Source organism: Camelus ferus, chromosome 5, assembly GCF_009834535.1.
Source record: "Camelus ferus isolate YT-003-E chromosome 5, BCGSAC_Cfer_1.0, whole genome shotgun sequence".
Classification (NCBI taxonomy): domain Eukaryota; kingdom Metazoa; phylum Chordata; class Mammalia; order Artiodactyla; family Camelidae; genus Camelus; species Camelus ferus.
Window position 1 is genome coordinate 77,312,462 of NC_045700.1, and position 27,945 is coordinate 77,340,406.

At 36.3% G+C, this 27,945-nt stretch overlaps 1 protein-coding gene across 1 annotated transcript in view; it reads left to right on the forward strand.

Moving 5' to 3' along the window:
• Window positions 1-27,945, forward strand: part of TMEFF2 (transmembrane protein with EGF like and two follistatin like domains 2) — a 223,558-nt gene that overhangs the window by 153,898 nt on the left and 41,715 nt on the right. Inside the window, exons 6-7 of the mRNA XM_006186808.3 lie at window positions 19,464-19,612; window positions 20,341-20,400. Coding sequence (XP_006186870.1) covers window positions 19,464-19,612; window positions 20,341-20,400 — 209 coding nt within the window. The remainder of the gene's footprint in view (window positions 1-19,463; window positions 19,613-20,340; window positions 20,401-27,945) is intronic.

Here is a 27,945-nt window from a genome sequence, read left to right on the forward strand (position 1 = left end):
CTTTTCCTTCCTTAAGTTCAGAATTGTCAAAGTTAATTTCCTGGTATGCAATGTGCCTTTCTTTTGTTATTTACATGTTTAGCCAAAGTTAGACTAGAGTGCCCATTTATTTATACACTTGAGGGCACTGTGAGTTGATGAGGAAAATTCTGTGTAACACATCCATGTGCAGACATTCCCAGTACTTCCCCATGATGGTTCTGATGAAGATGTGTTCAGCAATTTATTAACGACTTTTGTGCTTTAAGAGCTCTAGTAATAAAGGTTAAAAAAAAAAAACAGTATCATCCACTTTGGCTGACTCTTCTTATACCAAAATCAAAAATATTTGGCTAGTGATAATTAATATAAAAAGAACTCATTAAAAAAATAATACTTTGGGATAGTAGTAGAAACTAGTGAAATACAATTTATTATTATTAATAAAATGAAAATAAATAAATATTAGCATAACAATTTCACCAGTTTTTTTCCTTCTAGAAGATTTATTTCCAATAATGTTTTGTCTTAAACAGCAAGCATTATAGTAGATGCTGTGTGAATGTACGTAAGAGAGAGCAACAATATTATGTAATAATATTGTTATTATTGTGCTTAAAAGGAATTGGTTTGATCACATAGATACAGTGAATTAAGGATAAGATCTTAGCGGGGTGGTATAATTTAGTGATAGAGTACAGGCTTAGCATACATAAGGTCCTGGGTTCAGTCCCCAGTACCTCCATTTAAAAAAAAATATATATATATATATAAGATATATATATATATAAAATATATATAATATATATAAAATATATAAATATATATATATCTAATTACCCCCCCAACCAAAAAAAGAATAAGATTTTAGAGTATCCTGGTTACTTCCTAGGGCAGCAAAGTTTATTTTACTACCTTAAAAAAATACTGCAAATAAACCGAAAACATAATTTGTCTAAATTCTCAGAAAACCTGTAATTTTGTCAGTTATGAGTTTTTCAAATTCATGACTTTGAAATGTTTAAATACTTAATTATACTTCTGCTGCATAAAAATATACGAAGTCGAAGTTTCACATAGAAATCATCAGAGGACTTGAATGGGGAGAGGCAAGAGAGGAGAAAGGGAAGAGAGGACCCAGTGCCATCCCCAGCCCCCTCCCATCTGGCGCTGCCAAGCTGCAGGATGCCAATTCAATAGGACAGAGTCAATCAAATCCCCTTTTAAATAATAATTGAAGAAAATAAAATGAAAGGAAGAAAGACAAGTACACTAGATTAAATGCTCCAAGATGAGTGTGAATAAATGAAAAACGCTTGCAAAACTGAGAAGGCAGGAGAATCAGCAAGTGCGTAGTTATGGCATCTTAATGTGTAAGGGTAAAAAAAATAAGTGTCATAAGGATAAGCTAGAAGGAAAGAGAAAATGTTGAACCACTAACTTTCTGCTAAGTAAAAAGTCTAACACAGTTATATAGAATTCTTTTTCTTGGCTATCGCAAATGACTTTACGAGTTAGAAGGAATATCTGCTCATTGACAGAGACTAGAAACCCAAGGCTCAGAGAAACCACACTTGCCTCTAACAGAGCTTGCATTTTATAGACTCCAATAGAACTAATCGTTTTCGTAGACTCGAATAGTACCAATTCCCCTACCCTATGCCCCTCCTCGCCCCTTCCTCTCATCTGTCAACCAGCCAGAGGCGTGTCACCTCAGATGAGCGTGTCACCTCAGATGAGCTTGTCACTCTAGGTAGCAGTGAGGAAGGTGAGGAGTGGTTTGGTGAAAGACTGGAGTGAGAGCTGAGGGAGAAGTATCGATTTCACTGAACTTCAAATGACTAGCTGGTAAAAAAGAACATGGAGGAAAGTGTAAAAGGTTCTGAGATGGACTCACAGGGTTGTGGGTATGTCTCACTGACTGAGTGCAGGGTCTCAGGCCAGGAATGAGCATTAGTGTGTCACAGTTCACGTCTCAGTTGATGAGGCATGAGATTAAAATAATATTAGTTACTTGAGTGCCGTATGCAGATAGTTGCCGAAAGTGTTTGTGGTTAGCATGGTCAAACTGTAGTGTTCAAAGTAATTCTAAGCGTAAATGACCCTTAACCAATGTAATCTAATTATGAACTGTTAATAATAACAACAGTAAATATGTAGTTTACTAAGTAATTAGACTACATTGAATGGAAATGAGAGTCATCCCATTCAGTTCCCGGTTGCCTGAAACCTCTTTGTATATTTCTAATAATTTTTATCTAACAGTTAGTTTAACCTTGTCTCTCAATTCATGGGATTCTATCATCTTTGGTCCATGCAGAGATTCTTCCATGTGATACGGCCACCACCCCAAAAACTGGTAGCATCATCATTCTCCATTTGAAGCTGTCTTTATAATTTATAGGTTAAAAGTGAATATTTGCCTGTGTGACTCAAGGCCTGGTATAGATATATTGGCTCATCTCTGTACAGTCCTTGTATTTAGCCAACATTCATTTTAAGTGTCTTGTCCTGTGAAACTTTTCATTATCTATGACTGCAAGCTTACACTGCAGTTAGGTTAGGCTGACATGGCGATTGCTTGAACTATGACACTGTTATGATACAGTGAGACAACATCAATGTTTTGTGACACTGGCATTAGGCTTCAAGGAAAAGAGGACGGACCCTAGTCTCTCAAGCAAACTGACAGCTCTGGTTCCACTTTCCTGAATATGATACCAAGGAAAATGGTGTGTTTCTTCTCACAGAAAGGAGCCATCTTCTGAATGTCACACTTACTGTTTAAATGTTTTGAGCTGCTTATTAAGTGAACACCATTGTTTCCTGCATATGCATTATTCTTTTAAAAATATATTTAGTGTAGATTGTTTGAATAAGATTCCTTCAAAGTATATTATATTTAACAGGCTTGTGTCTTCTGCTATTTAAAAACATTATAAAAGGATGACCATTCTTGACCTTTAAAAACTAGGCTATAGACTATAAATTGTGCAGGTTAGCCGGCTGAAGTCTTTAATTGTGAATTCTTTCAAAGGGGCACACAAATTGCAAAATATGTAGCCAAATGGAACAAGTTCAGAATTAGCATCTGAAACCCTATAACTGTTTTAGGCCTTACCAGCCTGGCAAAAAAAAAAACATCTATGACAGCCTCTAGAGTGTCATTTAACCATTTTAGTGTCACTCTGTCAACAGAAATGTTCCAGTGACAAGTCACAGTTATGTTTTAGATTTGATTTTCATAAATCATTTTTGTAGATAAAACTTTATGTAGCAACATATAACCCAGGCCTTAATATTAACTAACCACCCTCCTAACAGCATGCTCTCTGCCCAGGCACAGAATACATTATCAGGAAAGCAGAAGAAATCTTGCCAAGCAAAGGGAAGTACTGTTTGCTTGGCACTGGATTTCTTTATTACCCTCATTTACTGCAGGGCATACCTTCTGACTAGTCTCCAGAAGCCATAGTCAAAAACAATGTCTGAGAAAAGACACAGTCTTTCACTGTAAAATATTTATGCAATATTTAACATGCCTTCTGATTCCAATTCATGTTTTAGTAATAGCTGCATATAATATAAGCAATAAATTGGTATACATTTTTCACCTTGTTGTATCTAAATATTTGAACCTACGGAGAGCACTTTCAAGCAGTGCAGGCCCATTTATTCGGTTTTCAGTAGCTGCTGCTTCATTTTGAAATGAAATAGATCTGTTGATACAAGTATAATTGGAAGTCAGATCAGAATGATCAAATGATCAAATTACTTAAATTAGACACATACTGAATTGCCTAAAGATGAAGAAACTGCCTGATTGGCAAAGGCTTACAGCAGACAGTAACCTTCAATCACTTTCTAACTCTGCAGTAAACACTGACTCATACTTTGAAGGATAGGTGATATAAAGGATAGTATCAAAGGTTGGTACAAATAAAATAGTCATTAAAAGAAACAAGGCTGATTGAGTTTTTGTTCCAAATAAGAAGATTCTGACAGATGGGGAATCCAAACCATTTTCAGCATCTCAATGGGAAAAAAAAAAAAGAATGAAATTATATAATATGGATTTCAATGCCCAAAATGTATACAAATAATGAAAAGGTGAATTGTATGCATTTCATGTAGCTTAGGATTGTCAAACTGTGGGGACTTTTACCATTTATACTGATTACTGAATACTGATTCTTGGGATACGAAATTTATCATCATATTTAAAAATAACGTAGCCCACTTAACAGGGAGATTTGGTCCATTTTCTTTTTGGTAATTAAATACCAAAATGTCTAATAACTTGTATATGGCAGTCACCCCATTTATTCAGCAAATACTTATTGCACATCCACTATGAGCTAAGCATTTAACAAAAATTAATAAACATTTATTGTATCTAAGAATGAAGGAATGCTTTTCTTGATAGTTGAAGCAAAATAACATGAATTGATCTAGTTAACCAGATAATTCAAGTCAAAAGTTTGTCTAGACCACTAAAATATAAACATATTTTTAATTCAGAAATGTATTCATTTATTTACTCATTTACTCAAATATTTATTGAGTGCCTATATGTGCCTGATATTATTGTTCTAGGCCTGAAGAATACAACAGATAGAATCACTTTCTACACATAGCATATACTGAAGTGTAGAAAATAGACAAGTTTAAACAAGTATGCGATACAATGTCAGGATTCAGAGATGGAAGCGCTGACTTTGACAGGGTTGTCAGGGAAGGCTTCTCTGAAAAGGTCATATTTGAGCCATGCAAATGTCTGATTTAAGAACATTGCAGGCAGAGGGAGCAGTAAGTGAACAATCCTGGTGGCACAAGATATAGTGTGTCCTTGGAGTAGTAAAAAGTCCACTGTGGTGGGCACGTGAAAAGGGCAGAGAAGACTGATAGGAAATGAGATTGGAGAGATGGCCAAGGGTCAGATCATGGAAGGCCTCATAAACCAGGGTGGGAACCACTGGTTTTATTCTAAGATCCATGGAAAGACTGTGCTGGGTTTTGAGCAAGGGAATGATTTAATCTTGTTTACATTTTAAAAACACCACCCTGGCCATCCTGCGAACTGGCTCGAGGGAGGCAGAGTAGAAACAGATAAGACAATTTAGAGGCTCTTTCATTTCCCTGGTGACTTAGAGTGTGTGTATATTCATCTTTAGCTGTCTTTTGATTCCTAACATCTTAGTGCCATAATTCTAGATTGGACTATTTTTTTTCTATGTCCAAGAAGAAAAATTTTAATTTGTAAACACTTTTACTAATTTTTCTATACCTTGTCATTCTAATTTATATATTGATAATTTTTCTCAGTACAATATTTTAAATCTCTTATACAAGTTACTCTCTGATCTATATGAGTATGGCTACAAAGCTAAAGTCATCCCATTTCTTTCCAGATAAAAATACATTTTTAATTATATTATTCCTTTTGACTAGAACTTTACATTTTAAAAGTATTTTTCATATTAGAAAAAACTCCAAATTAAAGAACAGATCAGTTCACTTATTTAGGGCTAGCATGTTATCACGGAAAATATGAGCTTAAACTCCAACTCATGTTCAAGGGGCCCCTGACTGATACAACTTCTGGATGAGTAATGAAAGCAACCTGTATGGTGTGCTGGCATTGGTCCCATTGGTGCCTTGATATGAGTCTGGTAATGATCTCAGCAAGCCCCAAGGCTGCCTGCCTGACAGCCGTCAACTCTCAGCAGATCATTTGTGAGTGGGAAAGTTATAGAGTACACTCTATTCAGTGGCATTAACAGAAGTTATCAACCAATGACTTTAAATTGTAATCAATTGTAGGCTGATTTATTTAAATATAATTTATTTATGTTTTTTGTATGCTCATTCATAGTGTGGCACTTAAAGGTACTTATTTTGAAAAAAATAAAAGATAATATGTGATAATAAGAAATATTGCTTTGAACTCAAAGAAATTATAGTTTGCTTAAGATAGAAGGCTGATAATTTATGAAATGAATGAATAGCCTGGGGAGGATAAATTAAATCCCTAACATAGACTGTATATAATTATGGTCACAACAAAGGTAAAATAAGAAAAATATTGCCAAGTTTCAGGTAATAACTTACGATAAACCCAGTGTTTGTTATAGGCCATACATAGCTTGTTGGTTTCACTAAAATGCTTTTTCCTCTCAGAAGAGTTCAAAACGCTTCTTTGAAAAACATTGTATTCCTGTAGTAACCACTTACTATTACTGAAAGAAAAGTCCACATTTGATTATGCAGCTTAAAAAGCCTTCTGAGATGAAGCCAAGAGCAGGACCGATTTGCACAGCCATGCTTAAGAATAGAAATGCGGACATTCTAATTAGGATAAAAAGAATAGCACCGTTAGTGAATACGTCTAGCATGAAAAAATAAATGAGAGCAAAAGAATTCAATGTGATTTTATGCATGTTGCTACATGTACATTTATCTAAAATCTATAAATTGAGCTTGTTTCCAATATGTTTGAAAGTATGGTTCATCTCTCATCTCATTTATATTGTCTCTGCATATAAGTACATTTATATCATCTTTATAGGTGATATATTAAAAACATGTTTTTCTACATTTTTATCAACAATTTTCAACCTTTCCGTGTTCTAAATAGTAAGCTTCTCTGCTAGATGGTAAGTTCCATGAATGGCAGGGAATTTTTTTTCCTAAGTACTGTCTACTGAAAAAAATGCACAGCCTTAAAGCTGAGAATTAATGTGTTGCTCAGTGACCTTACTGAGAACTATAGCCCAGGATGCAGCCTCTCAGGTAGCTCTGAAGAACTGTTCCAAAGAGGTCAGGGAGGAGCCAAGGATATACAGGAGTTTTTCTGGGGGGAAAAAAAAACATGTAGTTAAACGTCAAAAGATGACTGCCAATCACAAAAGCCGCCATCTCAAGTTAACGATTTTAGTGCCTTTCTATACATGGGAAGGTGCAAGAGTCTGGGCTCATTGAAATTATTCCTTCGATGTGCATCTTAACTGTATAGGGCCAGTATCCAGTTTTTCGTCATCTTAAATTCCACTCAGAGCGCATCATCGGTGGCAGCTGCAAGTATCTGATGGCTTGATGGCAGGCAATATTCTTTGTTTAATGAAATGGCAGGCAATATTTTTGTCCACAGTATGTAGCTTGTATACTTGGCTTAAATATTTGGGGAGAGAGAAAGCAGTAAAGAAAGGGAGAAAAGTAAGAAAGAATAAAGGACAGATAACAAGGGCTAAAAAAAATTTAGGAGCAAATGAACTTATTTTTAGCATTACTCAGTGTGGTGATGATCTAAGAATTTCCAAGAATTTGTAATATATCTAGACAATCAGATAAATAAGCTAATGTTTCTATATTCTGAAAGTTACACAGAATAACAAATATTAAAATCTGTAGGACATTGCCAAATATCTCATTTTTAAAAGAGAACGTACTGGAGGTGTTATCTGTTAACAGTTTCTTTTTTAAGCAAAAAAAAATGAAAGAGACATTAATGTAGTACTTTCAAATATGGCAGAAAAAACTCAATTTATGGATTTTAGATAAATATACATAGCAAATAGTTCTTTTATCCAATTGGTCAAAGCTTATTTGCAGTTGATTAATTAGGTATAGGTGGAAAGGTAATGTAGTGAGTGTAGTGATGGCCAACCTGGACTAGACCAATTTAAAACAAAGACGAAGAATGAACTCTCCATGAGCACAAGCAGCAGCAGAGCCTGCTAAGCACCAAATATCATATAAAGTTGTTTTTGTTTGTTCTCCACTCATACCCCCAGACAACCTTTGGAGGTAGATGTTATTGTGAGCTAGGAGTTATTTTCCACATTTTACAAGTGAGTCAAGTAACTTGCAAAATTAAGATTTTTAACTCAGGTCTATTGTTCATTCAGCGAGCATTTATTAGGTACAGATAGTGGGCTGAGCCACTAATTACAATATCCACAGGTCCGTGTTCTTCCCACTAAACTGTGAAGATGTGTGACACAGGACAGGATGGACAGCAAGTGAGTGAGGTTACAGATGATGAAACAGCCAGCAACCTAGTAGAGGGAGCAGAGCCCCAGGAAGGAAGCACTCTCAGCTGACACAGAGCACAGCTGGAGCCCTGGAAGGTTAGGAGTCACTGAGTAATTCACCAACTGGAAGGACAGTCAGGAAATGTTGAAGAACCAAACAGGAATCCTCACTCACCCATTCATTCATTCAACCATTATATATAGAATGTGTACTACCTGCAAAGCACTGTGCTAGCAGCCAGGAAGGGCAGGGGACAACACCAACCTCATTGAGTAGAGGCTTCAGCAGAGAAGAAGCTGCAAAAACTGTGAGGATGATGGGAAGATGAGGTCGTGCTGGATAAATAGAAGTAGTAGGTAAAATCAGTATAAGGAAACAAAGTACCAGAATTTCAGAACTGACCACCCTAGACCTCATCTTATTTGGTCAGCTTGTCTTGGAGTATCTTGCAGCCAGAGATCCAGCAACTACAAAGCAAGAAGGTCCAAACCAGACCCCAAGGTCCTGACTCCTGGTGCAGGATTCTTTCAATGACCTGGTCTGATTTCCAGAAGCTTCTATTGCTCTGGGTCCCAAACAGGATGCCTGTGCTATCATTTCTAACATGAAACAGGAGACAAGAGTTTTCCAGAAGGAGAAAACTGTTTTATCATGTACTGTCTGAATGAACACACGGGAGAGAGTCAACCAAGGGAGGAGTATGAGAAATGATACTGTTAGGGAGGTATCTTCAGCAGAGGAGAGGATTTAGAAGTCCTCTCGCTACAAGTCACCATGGAAACAATCTGTTAAAATTCTGCTCCTTAAAGTTTGAGTTCAAGCATCACATTCCTGAGTTCAAGCATCACATTCTCTGTGAAATCTTTCTAGGCCCTCCAGGTAGAAGTCATTGTTTCTCCTCAGCGCTCTCAGAACATATTGTTCATGCCAACAAAGCCCAGCTCTGACGACCTGTTTGGGGGATTTTTTTTTTTTTTCTTATTTCATTGTGCTCTCTGTTGCCAGCCCAGATCACATGGGCCATCTTGGTGTCTCTGATACATAGCCCAGCATCTGGCCCCAAGCAGGTGCCCAACTACACTTAAAAGGTTAGACTGAATTCAGTGAGATCCGTGATAAATGAAAATGCATGTGCCTAGGAACGGAAAACAAACAAACAAACAAAACAAGAAGGGTGGCAGTAAGGGTTGCAGCCCTTCAAACACCTTGAGCAAAAGGACCTCACCAGGGGTTCACAGCAGGGAGGTCTTCACACATCCTGTACTTTCGTACCTTTTAAAGCTTAATGTGTTTGAGAAACTCTGAAGTATTCTTATTTCAAAGCAAAATGTTCAGACATTTCTACTTCAAGTCCTTCATCCCAAGGGTTTCAGAATAGCTCATGACTATTTCTGGCTGCCAGCACTGCCGTACATCCCTGTTTCAAAGCATCCAAACTCACCGGCAGCCCTGCAGGAAGTCAATGAAGAACGCTGGCTTGGCCTGTAAACTAAAATGCCACCATGTGTTTGCGAGTTTAACATTTCAGTGGGTGAATGAGTAAGATTACAAGAGAGGGAGAGGAGGATGGAGACGGTTCCCGTCATATGACAAACTGCTTCAAAATCATTTTTATACAGACAGAAACTCAGTCTTAAACAGTTATTTACAAAGAAACATTTTATTCCACTGGAATTTCTCCATGCATATATTAATTTTTTCAAATGTGGTTTGAATAATTTAGAAATAAATCATCGAGATCTAAATCAATGGAAAAACAATATTTACCAAGCTTGACATTTAAGCAAAATGTCAAATCTAATATTTTTTCATTATATTTTGAAACACTCAAAAATATAACACATGTGCATCCACCACCTAGTTTTAACAAACATTTTACCATATTTGCTTTTGATCTTTTCTTAAGAAACATAACATTAAAGATAAAGTTAAAGGCATCCTCCTTCCTTAATCATATTTCCCACCTTCTCTTTCCAGGGCTAGTGTGTAGCATCTTTATGAATATTTTAATTACATTTTTCATTATTCAAATAATGGAATTTATTGTAGCATGTTATAATATGTATTAAATACTATTTTAAAAGCAAATTTAAATTAATTTGACCCTAAAATTAATAAGTGAAAGATAACAGATGATGTAATCATAAAAGGAAAGCATTCGATACAAATTTTAATTATGAATGTAGTTAGTTCATGCCAGCACAATTTAATCAACACTTTATTTTTACACTCAATTATAACAGCATAAACTTTTGGGGACATCAATCTGGAAAAAAACATGTTACAAAAACACTGAGAATTAATTTCATGAGGAAACACCACAAGTATACAAATATCACTTGTTTTCCTAGCTCTATATCATAAGAGCAATAAAATTGATATTGAAACTTGTTGGATAGATATTTTATTGTTCCCATTTATCACCCATCCTTCACACACACACACACACACACACACACACACACACACACACATATACTCACTTACTGCTCTGAGCTCCCTGACAGCCAAGGAGTAAAGGGAAACATATTAGGTCTTAAGCTAATAAAAGGAGATACACCAGATCATCAGTTGAGATTACCTTTTTTCTTCGTATTGTCATGAATGTCCTTATAGAAAAATAGATAAAAATTAAACAAATGAAAGCCACCTGAACAATGGAACAGACAGTATTTTTAAGCTAGCAGCTTTACCACAATGCAGAGCTATCTTTCGTGTACTGTTTCCTACATCTCATGGATAAAATCCAAGGGCATCGTGTCAAATTGCAGCTTTGTGGAAAATCTAGACTAATGATGTTCATGCATATTTGCTCCTGAAAGTACTTCACCAAATGAAGGCCACCAGAGGGCCAGTTTGTAAAATATAAACACGAAGACCCTGTGCTGGCTGAAGTGGGTGTGGGAATCCTGCAGCTGGTCCTAAAGGAAGTTGCTAAAACACTCAACATGATCGTGACAGAAAGAAGTGAGTGGGAATTTAGTCTATCCCGTTATTCAAATGCAATTTTTTCATTGTATTGTTTTTCCATCAAACGTTTTATTCTGGGGTTTTCATGCTTTCTGACTTTGTTGTGTGCTAAGGCGCATCTAGTCAGAGCAACCACGCTTCTCAGTCATCACAGAATCACCCTTGGTTATTGAATATGTTTTCCAGCTTAATGAGCAAGAGTATACACATGATGCTAATGAGCGATTCTTGCTTCAAGATACTTTTAAAAATGTATATGAGCAAGAAGAATTGTTTACTCTGATTATTTTAAAATGTAAATGCAGCTGCTCCAAAAAGGAAAAATCCTGAGACAAATGCGACTGTGATCCATGAAAACGGATCACGAATTCAATCCTGCTTCAACTGTACCGTGTGTACTGAAGAGGGGCAAGGGAGCACGCGCAGCCTCGTTCGCTCTGTGCGACGGCGGCACTAACAACGCGTCCGCTGCCGCAGTCGTCTTCAGTCCGTCCTGGAATCAGACGGGGTAGACATTAGCACAAGGAGCAATTCTCTAAACCGCGGATATCGCCATCATGCTAGAGCCCCATTTGCCTCCGTCGCAGTAGCAGAGGAAAGGAAATTCTCCCTCCCAGGCGAGGAAAGAAGGCCTTCCCGAGTCCCACACGCAGCTGCCTCCCTGAGCCTGGCTGGTCTTCTCCCAAGTTTCCGATTTGGAACAGAACTCAGGTCAGGAAATAAAGCAGGAAAGGGTAGCGCAGGAAAAGCATGGGGGGTGACATTTGCGCCCTAGCACTTTGCTGCAATGTGCCTTAACTATAAAGCCTCTAAGCCCGATTGATTCTTCCTTTCCTTCTTAGAGAGCACGCCTCACTCCGAGCTTCCCTCGTTAGTCCCTGCAGCGGACGGCGACACCGGTCACTGGTCCCTCTACCCGCACTCCACTGCAAGCTAATATTCCTAAAGCACCCCCTTCATCATGCTGACCTTCTCATCGCCCTGGGCTCAGAAAGCTTTCAGGACTCCCCACTGCCTAGAAGATAAAGACCACTCTCTGGACTGGAATTGAGGCCCTTTACAGTCCGTCCACAGAGTGTTGTACTCTGCCACTCTTACTGGCAAGAGTTCGTTTCAATCGCACTGATTTATTCCTGATCCGCCTAGAGTCCCGTGCACGGTCCGCCTCTGCACATTTCCCCATGTCATTCAGTTCCCTCCTACCCATCCTTTTAAGATACTTCAGTTTCCATGTTTTCCCCCCTATGTTGTGAGCATTAAACCTGGGAGTCACGTGGATGTTAGAGCTAAGTGCCTGGCGCAGGGTCTCCTCCAGAGTTGCATCCTCTTTCTGACCACTCCATCTTGGCTTTACTTGGTGACTCAGTTCTGCTGACTGCTCCACCAGTGATGTTTTTGGATCCTTGCATTTAATCACCTGTCTCTGTCACCTGGCACCACACGTGTATCACCTGCAGCATGCGGAGGAATGCATATCACTGAAGCATGTATATTAAACAAAAATATTAAACTCCTTATTGGAATGAAAGAGAGAGAAAAAGGATGTGACTGAGATTTCTCAGTAGGCTGTGCCAACTCTCTGCCCTAGAAAGAGCTAAGGGACTTGCTTAAAATGCTGATTTCTGAGTCCTATCCCAGGTGTATTGCATCAGAATTTCTCATGGTGAATCTTACACACACTGGATTTGGGAAATCTCTTAGTCTTAGTGGGTGAGGACAATTTAAGATTTAAAACCACTAAACCAAAAGTTAACAATGACCAATATTTACTGGGTGATTACAACTTCTAGAAACATTGTTAAGCAGTTTATGTACATTATTCCACTTAATCCCTACAACCCTGAGTGAGCATCTCCGTTTTCATAGGTTTGGGGAAATTAAAAAACTAGCCCAATGCCAATACAACTGGTAAGTGATCAAGCCCCAAACACAGGTCTGATGCAAAACTTCAAGCTCTAGTCTCCGTGCCATCTACCTTTATTATTTTAGACATTATGTTAGTACATAGCTATCAGTCTACTTCCCAGAAATTGTTCCTCCTGTTAAATATGTGATTCTGTTTTTGAAAGTTATGACATCACCGGGGGAAGGGTTTCTCAGCTAAGTTTCCCTTTGTTCAGATACCCATTGACCGGCCATCTGTTGTCCTAGGCTTTTTCCCAATATTCCCAAGAACTTTCCATCTAATAGGCCAACTTCTATGCTTTACTCCTTACAAAGAGATAGATATTAATGGCAACTGAACTTTTTCCACGTACAGGAGAAGCCTGGTCCCCCTTGGATAACATCACTGCAGTCCTGGGTAGCATGTCTGGAGAAAGGCATTGCTCCTTCCTTCTCGGTTTCAAAACAAAAAGGGTTGTCCTTTTCAAATTGAAAAAATATACATATATTGACCCAAGTTCACGTATGTCACCTGAGTAACAACAGGGCAGACTTCCTAGTCTTACCTTTCAGTCAATACTTTTCCATCCTTTATATAGAGAGTTTAATTTTTCAATAAATTTTCACATCTCTTACTTCATTTTTTCCTCAAATGCAGTTGCTCCTGAACTGTAGTTTATTTATATGTAAAATACTTAGAATCAAGTTCCATCCAAAGAAGTGACATGAATATTAATGAATAAATGTGTTTACAGTATCACAAGAGTCTTGAATGAAAGGTACACACTGTTTTCACTGTCACTAGCGTAAGGCAGCTCATCCATTCCAGGCGTGACGGAGACACTGACAGTAGCTCTGACCTCGTTTCCTGGCCAGGCCAGAAGTGGTCTGCAATCACAACCCTACAGACACACGAGCTCAAGGGAGAAAACCCAGTCAAGGTCCAAAACAACCCCGACAACCACCCTCCCTGCCGTGCAACTGAGTGCTTCAAACCTGCTTAGGAATGTGGTATAGTCAGAATTCTGAATGGACACCAAATCAGGGAACGTGGGAGAGGAATAAGTGACGGGCATGTCTAAAAGAGGAAACAAAATCTAGGGAAATTAGAGGGCAGCCACAAACCAGACACATGAATAAGTAATCTGCTCCCTGGCAGTGTTTGCATCCTCACACTCTGGTGGATGATGAGGCATTCTTAAATTCCTGGCAAAGGCTTATTTAACTCATTTCAAAACATCCTTGGAAGAGGCATTTCAAGAGAGGCAGGGAACTCAATTAAAGTCAACCCCCCAAAAGAAATTCATGAGATAATTATAAATGTATGTGAGTTGTCTTAGACACCACCTTTCACTTCCTATAATTTAGATTCTTCATCCATCAAGTGGTCTTTTAAAATGACTGGATGTTTCTCTTCTTTCTTTAATTCAGAGAGCTAAGGTTTTCAGTCAATGTTAATTTTCTTTGAAGGATTTTCAGAAGGGAGTATTTCCACATAGAGACCCCTGAAATTATTATTTTCAAGGAAGGCTGATTCTTTTTCTTTGTAGCCTAGAAGAAAAGAGATCTATGTAATCGCAGTGTCAAAGTGTCAAAAGACTGAGATAGGTTGGAAAAAAAAGAAGAAAAGAAAAGAAAACACAAAAAAACCTGAAAGGCATCCATGCAGTCCTCAGCCTTACAAATCCTTGGCTCACATAAAATACTTGTGGCACGCTGTAATTAACTAGTTACTCCTCTCAGAATGAATAATAACGCAATTATTTGCCAAATGCAGTGAAGAAGGGATAGTTTCTGTTTTTAAAAATGTTCGTCTTTCATTTCCATAGAAAGAAAAACTCTGGATTAATTTACATAAACTGCAAAAGCAGAGTGACCTGCAGTTTCTCTGTTACACCATATGATAATTCTGTCACCTTTTTATCAGAGCCTTATATTTTTCAATGGTTTGAAACAGCACTAAACTGACAAGTCACTACCATGTTCAAATTGTATTGGTTCTTAAAAATTGCACCCAAATACCATAGAATATAAGTAGTAACCTGGCTGGGGAAAACATCTCTTTTTTTATAATTGGAATTCCATGTCATTAAAGCCACTAAGGGCTAGTGAGCCTCCGTTTCCTTTGTCTGGGTAGACACAAATAAAAGGAGGAAGGTGAACCTTAGTCGTTCAAGGTCCTTCTCCTTCCTTACAGATTCCACGTGCCAAGTAGCACAAAGTTAGGTGAGAGTGTATCTGAACACATCACTGGGTCTCTCTCCCGTGTGTTAATGTCTAGACAATGACTGTTTTCTTTAATTTTTTTCAAATCCATCTCACCACTATCTCAGTAATTCATTTAGCAAGCATTTATTGAAGTCTTGCTATGATGCACTGTACTAAGTACCAGGAAGTCAAAGGTAAAAAAAGACACATTGCCCTTGAGAAGGCTGCAGAAAAGTGAAGATATGAACTGGATAATAGGCACATTAACAATGTAGTAAATGCCACCAGTGAGCCCGATTTCCACACACACACATACAAATTCATTCACTCGTATAAACACACAAAACCCTGCTGCTCCATGAATGCGAACTTCCAAAAATTCCAGAATCTTTAGAAGTTTTGAAGCAGAGACTTAGAAAAGATTTAGCGCTAAAACACTGTAATTTTGTAATTTCAGTAGAGTCAGCTGGAGTGTATTTATGTGTAAGTGTGTGTCTGTCTAAATGTGTTTTTCTGTGGAGCCAACTTTATATAGAGTTTTGTTAAGGATAAAATATTCTGAACAATTGATGCCTTAAATAGTCAGATTAATACGTATCAGTTACACATTTTAATACCTTAAACCTAACATTCTCTGATACATTCCTATGATACTATGATACTAAAAAGCCTGGATCGTTTGTTTGGGAAGACAGAGACTGAGTCAATGTGATATAAATTCATAAAATCATGGTAAGTCGTCCAAAAGTAGACATAGTCTTGTTTTTTCAAGCCCTGTTCATCCAAAGTATTCCTTTAATTAGTTAATAGTAGGAATTTTGGTCTATCTTGTTTTTCACTGTACTGACCAATACATAGAACAGTGCAGGTTCTGGCATCAGACTCCCTACATTTCAGATTAGGTTCTTCTCCATACAAGCTGTGTCCTTCTCCGAGCCTACATCTTCTTCTCTGCAAGATGGAGAGAGTAATAGGAACAACCTCATAGAGATGGAAGGATGAAAGGGCTAACAGCATATCAAGTATGCAGCACTAGGACAGGCACTGTCATTAAATAAATTATTATTATTATCATTATCCTCAGCTTCAACTGAATATTCATTTGATCTCAGAGAGGACATTTAATATTTGCCAATAAAATTATTTAGCTATCTTGTATCTGTTTTTATGTCAGCAGAGTGATAGGAATTTGTATTAATTTTATCTTTTCTTTAGAAATATAAAATCATGTTTTGTACTCATTCATTTCACTTGTGTATGTGTTAAACCCACAGTTACTACAAGTTTAGTGTGTGCAAGGTATTGTACGGGGCAAGGAACACAAAGATGATTTAGCCACTGCTGATAAAAGTCAAGATGGACTTAGAGTTTGAGACCATGATTCTGGAATCTTGCATGGTTTTCTAACTAATAAAGCCTAATAAACTTAGGTACAAAAAATATATATATAGTAAAGAATGATCATACAATCAAAGTTCATTGGTCTTCCATAAACACAGAGATGGTAAATCTTGGTAAGCCAGTCACAGCATTTCTCTTTCCCTGAGCTACATAGTTTTTAAGCCTTTTCAGCAAATCATTGAAGCTTCTTCCACAATCAAAGAAAGAAAAATATTCACCATAGACTTCTAATTTCCAATTCTTGAGCAAAAATTTTTATGATACTTATGCGTTTCTTTAATATATGCAAGGCCCTAAGAGGAGGGAGGAAGGAGGGAAGTATAATGACCCTATACAGTAGAGAAAGAGATAAGTATAATCCTGCTTTCATGAAGCTTATATCCCAGCAAAACTACATCTTACTTTCACCTGAATGAATCTAGGTCCTCCTTTTGAGATGAGAATAGAAATGCCAAATGTCTGCACTTTTTTCTTTGCCATTTCCTGAAAGGCTTTGTTAGAGGCAGCAAGAATGAAGAATTTCCAAAGGGGAAACAAACCTTGAAAGGAGATCCCTGAACGAGTGTTGCTAGGAAAGAAAAGGGAAGAAGGTGTTAGCAGCAAAAAGTCTGTGGGTCTAAAATCAGATAGGTCAAATTGAAAAAAAAAATTTAGAAAATTGGAAAAGGAGGATCTTGTAAGATATCCTGAACAATTGTTTAATTTGGTGCTATGGCTTAAGTGAATTTTCCACTGAAACATTGAATCTGGCCAATTCAGTTCAAATTTTCTCTTTCCATCACTATTCTCATTTCACCATTTTGTTATGATACCAAACGGATTTCTGAACTGCCAGTTATTTTTTGGTCAAGATTATATATAGTGTACATCCCTGAATTTCTCTGGATTCAATTTGGAGAAACCTGCAAAGCCCTTGATATCTCACATTATTTACTCTTTAGATAGACAGAGATTCTCACACAATTTTCTCTCTGCTTTGTCGCTGCTTAACAGATAATTACTTCACTGTCTTTCAAGGAGGTGGTCCCTAGAGTCTAGCACAACAACAGTCAAAACCTAAACTGGCTTCCAGGTCAATGAAGCTATCTTTTTAAAAATACAAAAAGTCAGCCCCCTCTCTTTATTTATTACGAACGGTTAAGGAAGAACCAGCCTGATCTACAGTCACTTCTCCAAATCCCTTATGAAAAGGACCAAAAGTTCTTTGAGCACGTAGGAGCTCCTGATCTCAGAATTTTCAGATGCCAAAAATGAGCTGAGGAAGCAGTGTCGTGATCCCAGTAGCTGTCATCATATAGAACATCACAGCTGAGGTAGGAACACCACTCTCAATGACTTCAGCATATAGAAATGGTTACCATCTGTCCTATCTGTTCCTAAATAAGGGAAATATTAAAAATAACCAAGTGTAACTAAAGCAATTCTCTTACCCCCCCCCCAAAAAATTAAGCAAACTAGCACATTTTTTTTTGCCAGCATATTTAACAGAGATCTAGGTAATTCTGATACAGATGGTCTAAAGCCTACACTGTGAGAAGCACTGGTGTGTAGACAAACTTTCTCTCACTCAATCAACAAACTGATCAAGCAGTGATTCCCAGGAAATGAGTCTGGTGCCAGGCTGACTGCTTCAGAATACAGAATTCTAGGCTTTCCCCCCAGATTTACGGAGGCCCAGAAACCTGCTTATAAATGGCCATGTTTAAAAATTTTCCTGGAAATTCCAATACACAGCCTGTGGTGAGAAGAAAGGAGTTGTATTTTACTTTAACACATCTGTAGGGGGTCCTTGTTCCACAATTACTAGCTCTCTGACCTTATGTAATATCATTGGTCTATAAAATGGCTGTTGTGAAGATTGAAGGAAGCAATGCGTGTTAAGAGCCCAGCATGCGGTAAGCTGCTTGCTACTGTTATCATTATATTCCACACCCAGTTCTAAGTAAGACACACAGAAGTAAAGTGTGTGGCTCACCACCTCGAGAAGCATATCATCTATTTAGAAAAGTAATATAAATATTAATAAAAATTTAAAATAGGAGTTTATGTTCGAAGGTAGTAACATATTTGCACACATAAACACAAAATTCTGAGTGACGAAGTAGATTGTAAAATACAGAGAATTATAAGAACATAGGAGAAATCATAAAAAGCTTGCTTTAAAATATCTAATTCTTTTAATTCAAGAGACCTAAGTTTCATTAATTCACCAAATTTTTTAATCTCTATTAGAAAACAATTAAAATCATGAGTGATAATCAACGTATTATTTAAAACTGAAACTAGAAAAAAGAGTCTTATGTATATGGGAAAGGGCTCCATGGGACAGACTCCAAGCGGCCCATGAAACCCCTAAAATATTATGCAAGGTTGTTTATATGAGTAAAGGAGTTTCTAGGGAGTGATCCATACCTTTTCCTTGATTTTCAAAGGGTTTGATGGTATCCTCAAAATGTTAAGGACCACTGAAAACTGCTGTTTAGCACATCTTAGGTGCATCCTCGTGTATGCTAAAGAACTTTAACTCCTGATTGCATTTCAAATAATGTCCTTGTGTACCTTCTTTTAAATGTCCTCTGAATCATTTTCCTTGAGCTTTCACCATTCGAAAGATCCTGAGAAAAAGAAGTAACACAGTCAGATTTCATTTGAGGAAATTGTAAAGCAGTTTCATGGCTACTTCAGCCTGTTCAAATTCTGCAGGCATCAGCATGGAAGTTTATGTACATGTTTTAAAATTTCCAGTGGCAGAGATTAACCGATGATTATTTTCTGAGTTTTCCCTTCTAATTTTCATCTATTGCTCAGTCTTTTGAATAATTTTCGATTAGTTCTGTGTTTCTTTTCATCTCCGGTGGAGGAGTGAAGGAACTTCCCCAGAAGGACAGTCCGATTTTACCAACTTGCATTTTGCCCACCTAGCAATTCCTCCACTTTGTGTTTTATTTATAATGTGGTTACATGTTTTTATTTCTCTCTTCCTTTAGGTGTGTGTGCAACATTGACTGTTCTCAAACCAACTTCAATCCCCTCTGTGCTTCTGATGGGAAATCTTATGATAATGCATGTCAAATCAAAGAAGCATCATGTCAGAAACAGGAGAAAATTGAAGTCATGTCGTTGGGTCGATGTCAAGGTAATGTTCACACCAAAATTCATTTCCAAAAATGTCTTTAGTCTTTGTGTAGAAATGAAAAGTGGCGATAACTCCTTATTAGGCAGCTATTTCATTTTGGAAAGACAATTCTGATTTATAACGGATAGTAAAATTTACTGTAGCAGTTGTGGTGATTACTGGAGTTTGAGGGCCATTGGCAGCCATCCATATTTTTTCCTGTGTAATGTGGCTGTATCGTCACAATGCCCTCAACACAGAAGCCAATATTCAGGAAATAGCAGACATTCTCCTTGCACGGGGGAAAAAAATGGAAAATCATTTTTAGCAAACAATCTAAAGATTTATTAGACCACCTTGAAATCAAAAGCCAATCACACTATTTTTATGCATTGGTTCAAAAGAAATACTTCCAGTACATTTTTAAAAGCAGGATGTACTAGAATGTTCTATTTTGCTTCTTGTTCAGAAACAAAACGTTTTCTTGGTTTTTGACCTGTTATTCTTTTACCCAGCTTATCTCAGTTATAATTGTGAACCTTCTCCTTGCCCTAAACTTTAGAAAGCCTGTATCATTCTAGTGTTCACTCTCAATCAGAAACTGACATTGTAAATCTGCTTTAAATACAGATGGCTTTGAAGTATAGTTGTGAAGATTCCTTAATTGTAATGAAGATACTGTTAGAAGAATATGTTTGACAATATCTAGGAAACAGCTAATCAATCTTTATTGTTAATTTTTAACACAGATAACACAACTACCACTACTAAATCTGAAGATGGGCATTATGCAAGAACAGATTATGCAGGTATGTAATATTTTCTACTACAAAATACGAGCACTCCTATTAAAGAGTCCTGGGGAATCACTGTTTACCACTGATCCTAAATTGAGCTGGCAAGACTTCTGACGTGTGCTCGTCTTCTCTTGCTTAGTTCAGACTTTCAACAGGCAAGATTTAATTTTTGTTAAAGCAAATAAGACACAATTGTTTTTTACCATAGTTAAAGCAGTTGTCAAAAATGTCAGTAAGATATAATTAACTTGTTTTGACAGTGCAAATGGTACAAATGACAAAACATTTATCAAATTAACGGGCATCGGTGGAAATTAATGCAATTTTTGGCAGTATGATGTAATAAATGCAAATGTTCTTGTTTGAATTTTTATAAAAGTCAACAATAAAAAAGTTTGCTAGTCTCTAAAAAAGCTAAAAAGAAAGGATAGCTATAAATAGCAATACAGGCTGTCTCTGTTTAGAAGCAAAGTTAAAAAGATGGATAATTTATTTTAAAAATGATAAATTTCTTTAATTTACTTAGAAACTAAAATATAGCTCTGACACATAAAATTATAAAGCATTTTATGTGGAAATGTAAATCATTTAGCAATTATAGAATATTATTTTGAGGAATATTTTTGCTTAATATAATTTTCCTAGGGTGAGAAATAATTTGTGGGTGTTCAAATAAGATTTTAACAGATTCTTAAATTTTATAGAAACTTAAGATAAAAATATAATATAATAAAAATAAAATTATTGAGGTTGATAATGATATGTAGTACTTTATAAAAGGTGTCCATTTAGCTATTAAACATTTCTAACTAGATTTATGGCTAATATTCAATCAAAAATGGCTTATCTTTTGAAATATGGACTACTATTCACTCTTTCTGAATTTGCATTTCCATTAACAATATTTCTGCCATTATATTTATATACGTAATAAATCTCGATGAAATTTTAAAAAGTCAATCATATTTCTTATTTCTAGGTACCGCAAACCTCTCAGAATTTGAAAATAACAAAAGGAATCTTATTTTGAATTTTCTGTTTTTATCTTAATGATTTTCAACATGTAGATAAAACTTTCCATGTGCTAGAAGCCTAGAATTATCATGGACGAAGATACTTGAAAAAACATGAGTTCTCTGTGGACGTTGTAGAGCTGTTCCTGAGTGTCCAGGAGTGAGATTACTAGGTGTGCCTTGAGAAGAACAGTCCATGATCAATAGGTTTGGGAAGAGCCCAGATAAACAAATGAATTTTTTACCCAGAACTCCTCATAGCTCTTCTGTGCACTGTAAGCATTTTAAGAGATATGCATCTTTTGTTTATTTAATGTTTTTTTTGTGTGTGTTTTATTGTGCAGAATTTCTAATATATACAAAATACACATAAAGGTAGGCTATATAGTATAATGAACCCACATGTTCTCATTGCTCAAACTCAGGAATATCAACTCATGGCTAACTTAGTCCCATCCCCACGCTTATCTTTCCCCGCTTTCAAAATATGTGGAAATGCATTCAGGAAATTACATCATTTTATTCACAAATACTTTAGCTTGCATCTCTAAAAGATCAATTCTTTTTAAATAAAATTATAATATCATTATTACATCTAAAATAATTATGAATAATTCCTAATAATATGTAGCTTTTACCAAACTTACTTGATGGATAACACATTTTTTGTGACACATTTTGCAATAGTAGTGATACCAAGAATGCACTTTGGAATATGCTGATCCAAAGGAAAATATTAAAAGTAATAAAAGATAATAATGGAAAATTAAGGTCTGAAACTAATAGTATATATTTTAAGTTTTAAATGATACCAAGATAAATTCTATATTTTATTACAAATAACAGCTCTATCTTGGTATTTTAGGTCACTACCTGAGATACTTAATTTTACTGTAGCCTAAAATATTTGTAGATTTCACAAGGATCTCACTTTTATACAAGGAGTAACTTACTAATTGCACTTAAAATACCTTTATTAAACCCATTTTACAAAGTGATTCATTTGGAAAAAAAATCTTCAAAAATGTAAATTTTATGAATATCTCCTCCATTGAATCATCCATCATTGGACTCCTAGGAAAATCAAGCCTCTCCCTGAGAATTTTGCCCCTGAAACAAAGAACTCTTCAAGTTGATTAGCATCAATATGCAAATATGTGTGCATTTATAAAATTGCACCAATAAATATCACAATGGAGTTGATCACTCTCTCAATATTATTCATATTGCATATTAATAGTTTGCTAATTTTCAAAGAGTTGGGGAGTTGAATTTTTATTCCAAAAAAATTTTACATTTGAGTTTGGTTTCCAACAGATGAGCTCCGATCTTCAGTGTCAATGTTTTTAATTGACATTGTTTCCTATCTTATGTCTTTATTGAACTGGAGAATGTGTTTTTATTTTTTTAACATTTTTTATTGATTTATAATCATTTTACAATGTTGTGTCAAATTCCAGTGTTCAGCACAATTTTTCAGTTATTCATGGACATATACACACTCATTGTCACATTTTTTTCTCTGTGAGTTATCATAACATTTTGTGTATATTTCCCTGTGCTATACAGTGTAGTCTATTCTACAATTTTGAAATCCCAATCTATCCCTTCCCACCCTCCACCCACCTGGTAACCACAAGTCTGTATTCTCTGTCTGTGAGTCTATTTCTGTCCTTTATTTACGCTTTGTTTTTGTTTGTTTGTTTGTTTTTGTTTTTTAGATTCCACATATGAGCGATCTCATATGGTATTTTTCTTTCTCTTTCTGGCTTACTTCACTTAGAATGACATTCTCCATGTTGCTGCAAATGGCATTATGTTGTCGGTTTTTATGGCTGAGTAGTATTCCATTGTATAAATATACCACCTCTTCTTTATCCAGTCACCTGTTGATGGACATTTAGGCTGTTTCCATGTTTTGGCTATTGTAAATAGTGCTGCTATGAACATTGGGGTGCAGGTGTCATCCTGAAGTAGACTTCCTTCTGGATACAAGCCTAGGAGTGGGATTCCTGGGTCATATGGGAGAATGTGTTTTTAAATACATGCAAATGAAAGCTATTCAGACACTCAGTGTTGTCCAAGATCTTCTAATCTGACATCAAGTTTATCTAGTAAGTCCCATAGAAAAACTTTTGAGACAAAAGTAAAATTTAAAAATACATGTTTGTTGACATCCTAATTTAAGACAGGAACAAAGATAATGTCAATTGAAGCTTGCAATTTCTAATTAAACATTGATTACACACTTTAAAATTTCCCTGGACTTAATTTAGATGTCTTTATCTCTATTGATGATCTTATAAAAATATAATATGGACCCTTTTTAAACATCATTTAAATAACAGTCACGCCCCTCAACATTTCCAGGCGTCCAATCGTTATTTGCATTTTTCCTGAATTTTGGGAAACATACTTTGCAAACAGTAAAAGGAACCAAATAGAGACTCAGTGTATCATTGCCCTCTTAATTCCTGTTTCACATGCTCAAAACTCCCTAAGGAGGGAAAACTGGAACTGTGTGACTCATGTTCCTAGAAGTTTGCTATGTGCTCACCGCTAAGTTAATGTCAGTCACTTCCCTTGTAAAACAGTCATGCACTCTCCCACCAGAGGGAAGTACAGATCTTAACGTGCTCTCATTTTCTCCTCATATGTCCTTAATACTGTAGGTTAAAAACTTTTAGCCTCCTCCCCTTTTTCCCTTTGAGCCTACCTTGCCGCTATTAATACAAGAACACATATTTCTGATTATATAAATGAAAATATACTTTAAAGAAAGCCTGAATCTAAAAATAAGTATGCTGCATCTCTCTCTCTCTCTCTTTTTTTTTTTTTTTTCCTTTTGGTATCACTTTAAAAAGAAAGACTCCAAGGAAGGACGAGTAGGGGCTGATTTACACACACACAAAAAAAAGCAAACTAAGAAAGCCATGCTTCCCATAAAACTAAAGTGTGACTGAACTTAAGTAGAGCTGTGAATTCTGTGACCTGCAGGCATGTTACTGAAGTGGACACTAGGAAACCAAAGAACTTGCCAGATCAATCCCTGCCAGTGTTACTTTCTGATTATGTCTGACTTTGGTCTCTATTCTGCCCTCTCTACTTTAATGAGACCTAAGGTATAAGCGGGTCCTGAATCAAGAGCTTTGGATCTCTTTGTTTCAAGGCAGACAGGATCCCTGTCTGATGAGCTAAACAAGCCACTTAATGCTATTCTCCCTTCATCAGTCTAAGACAGGCTTAGATTTAGGGCTTTCTCTTCACTTGCAGAAAGGTTCAGAGAACACAATTATACAAAACCACAGAGCTAGGGCTTTCAAGGATTTCCACTGCTTCAAAATGCTAATATTAAACTTTCCTTCTGGAAGTTTTTAATATAGCAAATATTTTAGACCTCTTGAAATTTGCAACATTTTCTTTTATGTGTGTATATATATATATATATATCTATGGCCCTCATGTCTTTGTAATGGAAAAAAAAGTGAAGTGCAACAATTTTGTTTTTCTTCATCTGGTGTGTGTATTTTCTGATCGTGCTGCTTTTCTGTCTAAAAGTCTGATCGTTCTTCATGAAAGTGGCTATATATTTTTCCACCAAAAATGTACTTAATTTTATAAGTTATTCGATGTAAAACAAACAAACATAACAATCATGAAGTTAAACCTAATTTGCCTTTTATCATCTAGAAAATAAAATGTATTTTTTTAATGACACTCTGTACCAGTTTCCAAAGTATCTGCAGGGCTTATAGTTAAAATATATTCAATGAAATTGTTTAAAGAGAAATTGAAAACATAAAAGCAGAATTGTTGAGGAAAATAAATGTCAGCAACATTTTTATAGTTACTGCATTTAGCTCTAAGCTTCCTCGCAACCAATATAAAAAGAGAAGTTATGACTGAATCAATTCATTCAACAAATATTTTCAGAGTCCCTGCTATACGCACTTTACTGTCCTGGGCTTTACAAAGGATGAACATATTAGCCAAGGTCTCTGTTAAAATGGAACTTAGGTTTTTCATTGTCTGATAAAAATGATCAGTTCAGAGAGCAAAGACAAAGTTTCAGCACTAAATCCGAAAGGAAATATTTAGCATAGACCTTTTTCTAAAGCATCACCGGAAAATATGGAACGGATAGTATCTTCAACAGTGATTTTTATAAAATATCAAGAGGCTCTTCATATGGCTGGAGATTTTTTTTTAAATCAATTTTTGATAACATTCTAGAGCATAGCATTAAAATACGTATAACTCAACGACAGGGATCCTATGGAGACGAAAGGAATGCGTTACATTTCTGTATATTTTCAAACTGGAAAAAATAAATAAATAACACAGAATACTGAGGAAAATGGATGCGAGAGCAAACACTCTCAGCCTGTCTTCCTCATGTGTCTGTGGGTTCGACAGGAATTGGATGGCAGAACAGTCAGAAAGCTTGAGAAAAGATAAAAAGTACATTAGATTATAGTCCATATACGGGGAAGAGAAATGTCCTCTGTTCTTATTAGCTGTCAATGAGAAAGTGGGTCCCCTGAGTCAGTCCCACTCTTGGGAGGGAGCCAGGGTCCCCCTTGCTCTGAGTTTAGGTCCAGGACCTCATGGAGTCCATGTGTCTACTTGATGCACATTACACTGTGGCCACTCACTATTTCTTCTAACATTTAGGCAGGATTAATTTTTAAGAAATATTCTCTTTAGGAATCTTTCCCTTATCTTCAAGCAATTTAAATAGTAAGCTCAGATCTGAAATATAGAAGAAAGTAGCCAGAAATACACATTTAAACCAAATTCTATCCATCACATTATTATTCCATCAACCCATTTTTCCACACTAAGAGGAAATTGACATCTTGAAAGGGTATCTAGATAGCCTAAGTGAATTGTCATAATATCTTGCTCTCTGTAGAAGCCATTGCAATTTGCAAAGGCTTTTCACATATATTGTCTCCTTCAGTCTTGACAACAGAAATGTGAGGGCGATATTATATGCATTTGACAGGTGAGAAATGGAGGTTCAGGAAGAGTAAGTAAAAAGACTTCGTAATAGACCTAAGGTTCAAACCATCATTGCTAATTTCAGAATCCAGCAAAGTGTGAATGGTGAGGGATCAGGGGAGCAATGTCACTACCTAACGTTCTTAGAGGCTTCAGGGCTCACTCTGCACCTTGAAGGTTAACCCCTTGTGAGTTCCAGATTCAAAAATGTTCCACCATGCCATCCACATTGCTGTGAGACGCTCCAAAGAGTTAGTTTTCTCTTTGAACTTATGTCTATATATTGTAAGCACTATACTGTTTGGTTTTAAAATTCCGTTCTTATTCTTATTTATCCACATACACAAGAGAAGCCAAAGAGAACAGTGTTTGTTACCAAGTAATCCTACATTAATAGAAAATGTGTGTTTGATACTTCATAGTTTTACAAAAATCCAGTCATATTACCTTATTTGTTCTAATGTCAACTCAATAAAATGGAGTTACAAATACTAGGGGAAATAAAGTTGAGGCTCACAGAAGGTAAGTGGTTGACCTGGAACTGGACATAGTACTTTGACATATTGACCACCCACCCATGCAAATAGGACACTTGCTTGATTTATGTATTTGCCTCGATTGCTCTTCTACTACACACATATAGACATGAATACCAAGTGGTTACAGATCATATTTACAACACGAATTAATTCAGTCATGTGGCAAAAATCTGCATTTAAAATGGAAGCTTTTTCCATTTGCTCATGAACACAAGGAGCACTTCACCAAAAAGCACGTTATGTCTCGGCCAATAATTTGATCTGTAGGAAATAAATAAATAGCAGCAAATGCAGGCAGCAGCTTGTAGCACAAATATTGGTATCAACAGTGAAATAAATAAAAATGTTTGCCCAGGCTATTACAGTGCCACCAGACTAGCCTAGAATATTTAAGCTCAGAAAATGAATTAAGATGTCAAGATTTTCTCAAGATTTCTGAGGGAAAGTGTCTCAATTTGAGTATTTTCCCCTCTGGGAGTTACTTCAGAGTACTGCAAAATTCATAAAGCTTTCTATGAACTCTAACTCACAATTTTTCCTGCTCTCTTGAACTTCTGTGCTTTCATTGTTTTCCCCATAAAATCATGTAGCCAGTCATCTGTAATATTATGTTATGTTCATGGTTATAGATAAACACAGAAGTAGTATTTGCAATACAGATGAAGGTTTTCTACTGAAGAGTTGCCTTGGGCCCTGCCAGACACTCTGGAAAACTCTGTGTTTATGCCCCAGTTCATAAATACATCCTGCATCATTTATGTGCACTTTTTTCCTATTTGAAATGCTTCTTCCTGAAACAAATTGTTCACCATGAAGTGTTACTTACCTACTTTTCTCCTCCATAAAGGTGGGCAGCCAGTTTAGTGGTTAAAGTCATTAAAAATCAGACAGGGCTGAGTTTAAACACTGGCCATGCTATTATGGATTATTTAACCTTGAACCAAATAGTTGACCATTCTGAGCTTCAGTTTCTTCATCTGTTTAATAGAAATAATAAGCCT